Here is an 11251-nt window from a genome sequence, read left to right on the forward strand (position 1 = left end):
TTTAATCGGAAATGGCTGCAGATATCCATTTTATCAAAGCTTCCAGCTATCTGACGTAGCATCAGTCTGCATTGCCTGAAATAAATCGGGCTTCTACTGTACTTTACTTGAATTGTCAATGTACAGCATCAGTTTAGTTTGTGCACGAGAAAAGACAGGTTTGTGGAAATGAAGTTACATTTTAACTAAGCCATTTCATTTAGTTTTCTAACTATACTTTTATTTTAATCCAGTTTTTAAAAATAAATAAATAAATGAAGTATGGGGCATTAAACCCAACAGCTGCTTTGGAATACCTATGTGCATACACGTATCAGAATGTAATGCAATGTAATTTACTTTACACAAGATGTTCTCCTTTAACATACAATGTTTTCCTGTAAGCATGCTCAGGTTCTACCTTTAATTAAAACTGTACTGCTTCACTCCACAGGAATCGGAGGTAATTTGCAGTAAAGAATTGAAGCATTTAACTCTGTAATTGCAATCCATCCTGAAGTAATTTAATAACAGTGGAGTGTAAAGTAGAATTAAATAAAAAAATCTTTTGATCAAAAACCTATTCCATCCAAACTACTGTGGAATCCCTCCTACAGAGGATATAAATGAAACCTCATATGCGTTCACTACAAGACAGTAAGCAGACGGTAAAAGGACTTGAGAGTGGGAGAACACTGGTGGCTAACCTCCCTAGCAGTGCAGGGGTAAGTCACACTCTGACCCCAACACCAACCTTATCACAGCCAAGGTCACTGAAACAGAATTTTCATTTTCATTATTGAAACAACAGTTGCAAAGTCTACTAGAGGAAAGCCATGCTTGGATGTTCAGTGCTGCACTGTAGGTTTTCATTAAAAATTAAAATTACATAGCAAGTTAAATATAGCTTTGGAAGTAAAATCACAGGGTTGATACTTTCAGCAAACCAAAAAATAAAATGTCAGTAGTAATGGAGGACATATGCTGACTGCACACGCCCGTTTTCCTCTTAAACTGGCAAGAAGGAATCACTCACAGCTAAATCTATCAGTACACATACAACAAAGGATTATAAACTTCAAGACTTGAGAAAACTTTCAAATTCCAACGGAATAAAAATATATGCAAAAAAGGTCAAAGGAAAGCTGAAGTGGTTTTGAAATAAGATTAGATGGGAATGAGCCCATGGATGCCTTTCTTTGACTGTTGTCAAACATGATAAAGCGCCCAATGCAAACGTGTAAAGCTAAACAGATTTGCCTCAAAGCTAGTGCACCAGTCAAGATTTAGTCTGTAAATATTGGCCCTTGAGTAAACAAGATATTTAAACTTTTAATTTTTTTTTTTTTATCTTTGAAGAAAAAAAATCTCTCTACATGGTTAAATATGATGTTATCTGAACATGAACTGTACACCTATGCCCAATAGAACAAAGGCTGTCAAAATGAACAGAGGTTAAAGAAGTCAGATTTTGGAAAATACTTTGGAATCAACATGACATGAAACACAAAAGAATGAAAAAATATACTTTTTCTACAGTATATGAAAGTGCAAATGATTAGAGACCATCATGGGAAATAGCTGAAGGATTAGCACTAAATGTCATCATACAATGTACTGTGTATCATCAAAAAAATGAACAGCTGCTTAATTGAAACATTACTAAAAGACTTAAACCCTCTTTTCATGGCTCACCATGAGCCATCTGCTTCACTGAAGTAATTTCCATCCATCCATCCATTGTCTCCCGCTTATCCGAGGTCGGGTCGCGGGGGCAGCAGCTTGAGCAGAGATGCCCAGACTTCCCTCTCCCCGGCCACTTCTTCTAGCTCTTCCGGGAGAATCCCAAGGCGTTCCCAGGCCAGTCGAGAGACATAGTCCCTCCAGCGTGTCCTGGGTCTTCCCCGGGGCCTCCTCCCGGTTGGACGTGCCCGGAACACCTCACCAGGGAGGCGTCCAGGAGGCATCCTGATCAGATGCCCGAGCCACCTCATCTGACTCCTCTCGATGCGGAAGGAGCAGCGGCTCTACTCTGAGCCCCTCCTGGATGACTGAGCTTCTCACCCTATCTTTAAGGGAAAGCTGCGGAGGAAACTCATTTCAGCCGCTTGTATTCGCGATCTCGTTCTTTCGGTCACTACCCATAGCTCATGACCATAGGTGAGGGTAGGAACATACTATGACTGAATGTTCTTTCCAACTAAGAAGATGAAAACAAAAGTAACTCATATCTGATATCTGAAAATAAATGTATTTTTTATCATCAAAATGAACATTCAAATAATCTATACCAGTCACTCTGGCCACTGTGAAGCTGATAGAATGCAGCATTCTCATTCTTAGCCAGTCCCGCACAAAATATTAACATATGATTTCACCAACGACCAAAACTGCTAGCTTGGAGTAAGAGAGAAAGAAAAAAAAAAAAAAAATCAACGAGGTGTGTCGGAGGATAACGTAAGGAAAACATCAGATATCTGTGAATCCTTTAGTTTAATAGGGCACAATGATGTCTACAAATTTTCAAACATGGCTTTCTCTCTGCCAATTTATGTCAATGATACACAAAACACTATTTAAATGTAGTGTGTTTAAAAAGCTTACTTAGATCTTAGCTCTGCCACTCAATTTTGGTAACTTTACTTGTGACAACTTTACTAAATGTCTATAGTGAACTAAATGTCCTGTTGATTTTTCCAGAGATTTTCAGTTGCAGACTTCATTTACAAAATCTTAAGAAAATCTGGGCAGTCACAGCACACCCCTGTGACTTCCAGCTGGGTAGTCCGACTACCCCAGTGACTCAGTCTGACCAGAATGTCACACACCCTAACTAAATAAAATAGGCCTTAAATGAACACTTCAACCAAAAATGTTTTTTTTTTCTCCATATGTTACTCAACTCTTGTGGTTTGTTGTGATGGCCGAGAAAAATGTTTAATCTCATTGTTATCTGGAGAACAGAGAAACTTTCTGATTGAGTGTTCATCTATAGAGACCAACAATGGACCAACATTTACATTCTTTATTTTGTAGACTTTACCAAAATGCCTCAAATCCCATACACTTATCACTCTGTAGTCATGTACTGTACATCAGCACTTCCTCCCCCCTTCCCTTCGTTATCTACAACCTCAGGCAATTAGACAGATTGAGAGAACAGACAAGAGGAGGAGGTACACATTTAACTACCTATATATTATTATCTCTCTCTGTATCTATATATATCTATATCTTCAAATATAGGTTACCCTTGGCCCATAGGTGCTCACTAAGAAATGGTTTTAAAAATTTTTTGGTCCAAGCACGAAATTTCTTATAGCTATTTAGACTAGTTTGTATGTCTGTCCGCTTTTCACGAGAGAACTCTTAACGGATTTAGATCTGTTTTTTTTTTTCTATAGTTTGCTTGAACATTCCATTGAATTTGCGACTTAGTACCATAGTTCACTTGCTTTACCGATTTATTGGCCCGAATCCGAGAGAGACTCATCGGAGTGTGGGGAGGTGCCCTCCTCTCTCACACGTCTGTCTCAGGGTGTAACCTTAACTCCGCTTAGTTTTGCGAACGAGAGAACTACTTAACGGATTTAGATTTTTCTTTTTCTATAATTTGCTTGAACATTCTGGTTCATTTTGCGACTTCTCTCATTGCGCTAATAATCATAGTTTGCTTGCAGGAGCGATATATTCGGGGAGGATTCGTTACTTTGTTTTAATTTCTAGTTAGTTCAGTTGTGTTTCACAATGCAAATTTTAAAGCAAACAAAACATATCAATAAACAACCTGGGCCATGTCATGAACTTATTTCTTTGGGCCTAAATATTTTTTCCAGGGATAAGTCCATCATGGAAGGTTGATCGATAATTATGCGTACGCACCTACTTCATTTAACAAATTAGTTTATTTACCCGATAATCAGTGTTTTGCCTACACAGTTGTATCGAAAAAAATGGAAGACTACTTGGAAGTTATGGACTGCCTGGCATGAAAAGCACAGGTTTAAAACAGTAAAGTCTACATAAGAAAGACAACCTCTGCGGAGGACATGTGCTTGGGTTTTATGATGGCAAACGTAGCACGCACGTTTCAGATCTTCCATCATATGCCCGTAACATCAATTTAGTTTATCTCAAATCGCGTCTTAACTCATGTAAATACTTAGGAATAACGTTAACTTTGGATTTTCTGATTAACATTTACTACATATGTCAAAGTTAGTGTGCACAATGAGAGAACGGCCCACCCTAATTGCACGCATCACTTTCATATTGTAAGATTAGATGGTTTGCTTGTTGGTCTCACAGGGCACTGCTGTTAGTTTCTCACCACCTCTGTATGTGTTTTGATCGACGCAATCATAAGTGAATTCACAAAAGTGGTGAACTTAACTTGCTCCGATTGACTGATACTTGAGCGAGTTGTTTTATGTAAACTGTGTTACATTTGTACCTATGTGAGTTTTAATTTGTACCTTTTTATTGTTTTTAATGCTGTATGCTAACCCTCAACTCATTATGCTTTGAATTAAAATTAATTAATTCATTAATTCATTCATTCATTCATTCATTTACATTCATATAGCGCTTTTCTCAGTACTCAAAGTGCTATCCACACAGGGAGGAACCGGGAAGCGAACCCACAATCTTCCACAGTCTCCTTACTGCAAAGCAGAAGAACTACCACTGCGCCACCTGTGAGGAAAATTCCCTATTACTGACAGCTGATGCTTAGTGCGACTACCACAGCATGCACAATTTCACACTTAACGCACAGAATTTCAAGTAGTTAGATCGCTTCCATGTCAGAGAACAGTCATACCTCATGCGAAATGCTCCAAAGTTCACCTGGTACTGCTCAGAGATCACCCATTCCAAAGGGTCTCAGTACAGTTTTGTCTGCAACTGGGTGTTGATTGGCATCATCAAATCTATCAACACCAATCAGACTTTAAAAAAATAAATAAATAAATAAAACTAGTCCAAATGAACTAGGTGTAAAAATGCCGATATTCAAAGCAGGAGGTATGTGAATTAAAAACGGGTCGATGCTATATGCAGTGTGTGGGTAGAGCTGCTTATTATTTGTAATCCAAAAACACCTCTCTATCCTCCAAACAAACGCACCAAAACAGGCGATAGCGTTGAACGTCATCAATGTTTTAAAGTAAAAATGTGAACTTTTCAGACATCGAGAATATTACAAAAATCTGATGAGGCGATCAGCAACTGCAAACATCATGTTTGACAAACCACCTGAGTAGAAGCGGAGTAATGTGACATTGACTTTACACAGGAGTAAACTTAGAACTATCAATCAACTTAACACACACATCTTTGGGAATGTGGGTGGAGAACCACAGTATCTGAAGAAAACACGAAAAGCGCACACTGACAGAACAAAACACTGTAGCACCTTGCCACCAGGCTGAAAGAAAATGTGGGCAACAATATGAGATGTGTGGTAAAAGCTGCATTAGGAACAGATTGATCCATCCTAGATAACTTGTCATGGCGATGGACAATATGCAGCATTAATTTTACGCAAATGTTGCTTTTACAACAAGACATGCTTTTGCCTCTTTGAGACCAACAATGAGGCTTATAAAAGCAAAGTATTAATTACAGGCAGATAATGGTCATTAAAACCAACAGTAAATGGAATGAAAAACGACAGGCACGGTGTTACCGCCAAAACCATGTGTGTAAAGTCCTGTTTAAGTACCTTTATACTGTAACCCTCCCAACCAAAAAGTAAGGCTCTTTATATTTTCTGGGGTTAGTGTTCTTCTTTCATTTATATATAACTCTTAAACATTAAATGCGAAACCTCAACTCATCGATTTACCCAACTCTCAGTCCATTTTTAAATTAAATAAAATTGCACTGCAGAATGTTATTTCTTAGAACTTACAGGTATTTCAAGTGCATTCGGGGAAAAGAGTCCACTTGAACCTCTGAAATGAAGTTGGAACTTAAATCCAAAGAATCCAAAGACACATACGGCTGAAGTTGGTCTGCAACAAACTCAGGAATCCGATTGTGAGCCCTGGAAATGCAGAAGAAATTGAAACAGGAATAAATGAATGACATTTTTAATAAAGATGTCAGAAATCCCATAGTATTTGCATTTTACCAACTTTATTAATTTGTACACCTTCTAATTTCCTAAAACAACTCTGAAAACATTTCAATCAATGCAAATACAAATTTAAACAGCAGTGCTGCTAAATCATTAACAAAAAAAAAAAAAATACGTCCATTTTCAGGACAAGCACAAGAGAATCCCAGTCCTAGTAACGGTTCCCTAATCATATCACACTTTACTATGTTACCTGTTCAATAAATTAAAAAATATTTGATATCTCTTGCCATACATGTATTATCAGCACTCCTGCTATGCCTTTCCTTGGCATCCTCATGTATCTCAACCTGTAATGCGTGGCACTTCCTCTCTCGAGTACGTTCCTGGGAAGCCTACTTCTCATTCTCTATCATTTGGATGCATGTTGTTCATCTCCTATCTGCTTTTTGACTACTACCAATGGTAGATGTGCTCCCCTTACCCGCTGTGAAAACATCATTCAGAGTCTTGCGAAAACTTCCCATCTTTGAAGGCAACTTAGGTTGCTAAATACCAACAAGACGAAACTTAAGATCACATGGTACGTGATTAGCTGTGTTGTCATTGAAATGCTTAACTTTAACTCCTTTTTTGTAAAAACACAAAACAAAATTTGTCATAATCAAGAACTGAACTTTGCACCCTACTGCATTGTGTGATTATCCCTGCCACAGAATCACCAAAGTCAAATTGACCAATAAGATTGCTCGAAGTGACTAGAAACACATACAAGACAGTAGAGCTTTATTACACGACCGACAGACAGATAGATAGATGATATGTGAAAGGCATGATAGATAGATAGATAGATAGATAGATAGATAGATAGATAGATAGATAGATAGATAGATAGATAGATAGAAGTTATATCAAAAAGTTTGGGAACCCCTCTCAGCCTGCATAATAATTGACTCTCCTTTCAACATAAAAGATAACAGTGGTATGTCTTTCATTTCCTAGGAACATCTGAGTACTGCGGTGTTTTCCAAACAAAAGTTTTTAGTGAAGCAGTATTTAGTTGTATAAAATTAAATCAAATGTGAAAAACTGGCTGTGCACAAATGTGGGTCCCCTTGTCATTGTGCTGATGTGAATGCCTGTCACTGCTCAATGCTGATTACTTGTAACACCAAATTGGTTGGATTAACTCGATAAGCCTTGAACTTCATAGACAGGTGTGTCCAATCATGAGATATAAAGGTATTTAAGGTGGTCAATTGCAAGTTGTGCTTCCCTTTGACTCTCCTCTGAAGAGTGACAGCATGGGATCCTCAAAGCAACTCTCAAAGATCTGAAAACAAAGATTGTTCAGTCTCCTGGTTCAGGGGAAGGCTACAAAAAGCTATCTCAGAGGTTTAAACTGTCAGTTTCAACTGTGAGGAATGGAATCAGGAATTGGAAGGCCACAGGCACAGTTGCTGTTAAACCCAGCAGGTCTTGAAGGCCAAGAAAATACAGGGGTGGCATATGAGCAGGATTGTGAGAATGGTTACAGACAACCCACAGATCACCTCCAAAGACCTGCAAGAACATCTTGCTGCAGATGGTGTATCTGTACATCGTTCTTCAATTCAGCGAAATTTGCACAAAGAACATCAGTATGGCAGGGTGATGAGAAAGAAGCCCTTTCTGCACTCACGCCACAAACAGAGTTGCTTGTTGTATGCAAATGCTTATTTAGACAAACCAGATTCATTTTTGAACAAAGTGCTTTGGACTGATGAGACAAAAATTGAGTTATTTGGTCAGAACAAAAAGTACTTTGCATGGCGGAAGAACAACACCACATTCCAAGAAAAACACCTGCTACCTACTGTCAAATTTGGTAGAGGTTCCATCATGCTGTGGGGCTGTGTGGCTGGTTCAGGGACTGGGGCCCTTGTTGAAGTCGAGGGTCGGATGAATTCAACCCAGTGTCAACACATTCTTCAGGATAATGTTCAAGCATCAGTCACAAAGTTGAAGTTATGCAGGGGTTGGATATTCCAAAAAGACAATGACCCAAAATACAATTCGAAATGTACAAAGGCATTCACGCAGAGAGAGAAGTACAATGTTCTGGAATGGCCGTCACAGTCCCCTGACTTGAATATCATTGAAAATCTATGGGATGATTTGAAGCAGGCTGTCCATGCTCGGGGGCGGCACAGTGGCGCAGTGGTAGCGCTGCTGCCTCGCAGTTAGGAGACCCGGGTTCGCTTCCCGGGTCCTCCCTGCGTGGAGTTTGCATGTTCTCCCCGTGTCTGCGTGGGTTTCCTCCGGGCGCTCCGGTTTCCTCCCACAGTCCAAAGACATGCAGGTTAGGTGGATTGGCGATTCTAAATTGGCCCTAGTGTGTGCTTGGTGTGTGGGTGTATCTGTGTGTGTCCTGCGGTGGGTTGGCACCCTGCCCAGGATTGGTTCCCTGCCTTGTGCCCTGTGTTGGCTGGGATTGGCTCCAGCAGACCCCCGTGACCCTGTGTTTGGATTCAGCGGGTTGGAAAATGGATGGATGGATGTCCATGCTCGGCAGTCATCAAATTTAACTGAACTGGAGAGATTTTGTATGAAGAATGGTCAACAATACCTCCATCCAGAATCCAGACACTCATCAAAGGCTATAGGAGGCGTCTATTGGCTGTTATATTGGCTAAAGGAGGCTCAACTATTGATGTAATGTCTCTGTTGGGGTGCCCAAATTTTTTGCACCTGTCTAATTTTGTTATGATGCATATTGCATATTTTCTGTTAATCCAATAAACTTAATGTCACTGCTAAAAATACTACTGTCTCCATAAGGCATGTCATATTTTAAAAGGAAGTTGCTGGTTTAAAAGCTTAGCCAATGATAAACAAAAATCCAAAGAATTAAGAGGGGTTCCCAAACTTTTTCATAAGACTGTAGATAGATAGATGTGAAAGGCACTATATGATAGATAGACAGAAGAGTGGCACAATGGTCAACAAGGCGGCCTTTCAGCTCCAAAGTCCTAGATCAGAACCCTAACCCAAGAACTGCTTTGATGGACTCTACAAATTCTCCTCATTCATGCATCTGTTTTTTTTGTCCCACATCTGAAAAATGCAAGAAATTAATTGGTCACACAAAAAAGGGCCTTAAACTGGCAAAGAAAGAGAGAGAAACTGGCCCAGCATGAGTGAGTCCACCCTGGGGTGGCTCTAGTTTAGAATTAGTTCCTACTTTACAGCAAAAGCAGCCAGGACTGGCACCAGCTCCATAAACATTCAACTGGGTAGGACAGGGAGGCAGTGTGGCGTAGTGGTTAAGGCTTTGGACTTCAAAGTGTGACACTATGTGACCATGAGCAATTCACTTCACCTGCCTGTGTTCCATTTGCAAAAACAAAAGAAATGTAACCAACTGTAGCTCAGATGCTTGCTAGCCAAATAAGTAAACATACCTCGATAGTGTAAAATACCTTACCGAGAAATACTACCAGAATGTTAGAACCATGTCATCACCCCTCAAACTGGCAAATTCAAAACCACAATCTTGACTGCACATATAAGTGTTCTTAACAGCCGAGTCCATCGGAGGCTGGCAGACTTTAATTCTATCAATCCAGTGTGAACGGACAGGTGGATGAAGAGGATTTAGCCCAGCAGTATCGAGCACTCGGCAGAGGCCGGTAGATAGGGTTACAGTTCACCAGTTACAGCCTAATTTCAGGATGCCTGATTACCAAGACCATCATAGGCAGTGTGTGCTCTGTCTTAAATTTAACCCATCGTTTTCTTGTTGTTTTAATTAAAGGGTCGCTGGGTGCCACACTCTTAAAAATAAGAATATACAAATGAAATGTAACCAATTACACCTCAAATGTTGTAAGTGGCTTTGGGTAATAATAATAACTGGATAAGCAGCTTACAAAATGGATATACACTATACCCAAAGAGTACAGCAGTGCCATGCACGAGGACAGGAGAATTCAGGGGATACTTACAGGGACAAAACTGTGATATTCCAGGTCACTTCTCCCACAAAAGGAACTGCTGTCAGGTCGTTATAGTTCATATTCCTGAAAAGTAAACGAAAAATTTTAAAATAGTGGCCTGCACTTTTATGTTGTTTGGCATCCTTTTTACACTAGATCTTCTAAAAATCCGTTATTATTTAATTTGATGCGTTTGATTTTACTAAATATTTCTGAATACGATAAGGAACTTTCTGCTTCATAACTTGGACTGCCGCGTTTTCCTGTTATAAAAAGCACCATACATATGAAGGGACAGGTTACATTCACGGGTAAATGGTCTTACGTTGCTCACAGACAGTATGCGCGTAATATGAATCACGGTGTTCCTTAAATTCACATCCAGAAAACCTCTGCCCATATGAAGCCCCTCCTCCGATCCCACCAGGGCCGCGCTCTACTCACAGGTAACTGATCCAGGGCGGAGGGTCCCGCGGAGCGCTGCTGAGCCTCTTCTTGCTGCAGTCGAGCATCATTAGCAGTCCGCTTTCGCCAGATGTACAAGAGCAGGGCGGCGGACACGTAGACCCCACCACCCCCGCACCAAGCAGGGCCGCCAGCGCGAGCAGCACCGGCCAGCCCGGCGCCATATTAGGTTCCAGCACTGCGAGGAGTGTATAATGGGTAGCTACAAAAAGTATCCGACTGGTTGTCAATGCCTGACGAAAGCGAAATCAACAAATACGCAACATGCTGGTCTACTCCTCCAAGGCCGACTACATAACAATTTCGAAACACAAAGCAACATTCTAACTGGCGTTTGGTTTCGCGTAGCAAATACAACAAAACGCCTTTCCAAAACACAACAGCAGACAGGGGGAAGGGGGAGTAGGGTATCCCCACCGCCTGGGGATGTTTACAGCTGTCTCATTGGACCAAAAATCTGCCAATTACTCGTACTGTATAGTGGAATGGTTGTTTTCCGTCCACATCACTTCAGAAGGCGGTACCAAATATAGAAGTGCGCATCGATTGGCTGAATTACGATCGTCTGTATACTCCGCCTACCAATAAGCGCAATCGGCCAAGAAAGGACGCATCATCAGAAGTAGGTCCTCCACTCAGCCGTCAAGCTTTATTGATTGAAGAGGATTTTAACCCTGCAGTAGGCTGTCTTGTCGAAATAGCATTAATGCTGTTTCTATTATTAATATTTTTACCGCGATTTCTATCG

At 40.4% G+C, this 11251-nt stretch overlaps 1 protein-coding gene across 1 annotated transcript in view; it reads right to left on the reverse strand.

The window, feature by feature from the left end:
- Positions 1-10905, reverse strand: part of lrig2 (leucine-rich repeats and immunoglobulin-like domains 2) — a 56423-nt gene extending 45518 nt beyond the window's left edge. Inside the window, exons 1-3 of the mRNA XM_028796520.2 lie at positions 10483-10905; positions 10048-10122; positions 5894-6028 (exon numbers count right to left, since the gene is read on the reverse strand). Of these exons, the coding sequence (XP_028652353.1) occupies positions 5894-6028; positions 10048-10122; positions 10483-10667 (395 nt within the window). The 5' untranslated portion in view covers positions 10668-10905. The remainder of the gene's footprint in view (positions 1-5893; positions 6029-10047; positions 10123-10482) is intronic.
- Positions 10906-11251: the final 346 nt, after the last annotated feature.

This window comes from Erpetoichthys calabaricus, chromosome 3 (genome assembly GCF_900747795.2).
Source record: "Erpetoichthys calabaricus chromosome 3, fErpCal1.3, whole genome shotgun sequence".
Lineage (NCBI taxonomy): Eukaryota > Metazoa > Chordata > Cladistia > Polypteriformes > Polypteridae > Erpetoichthys > Erpetoichthys calabaricus.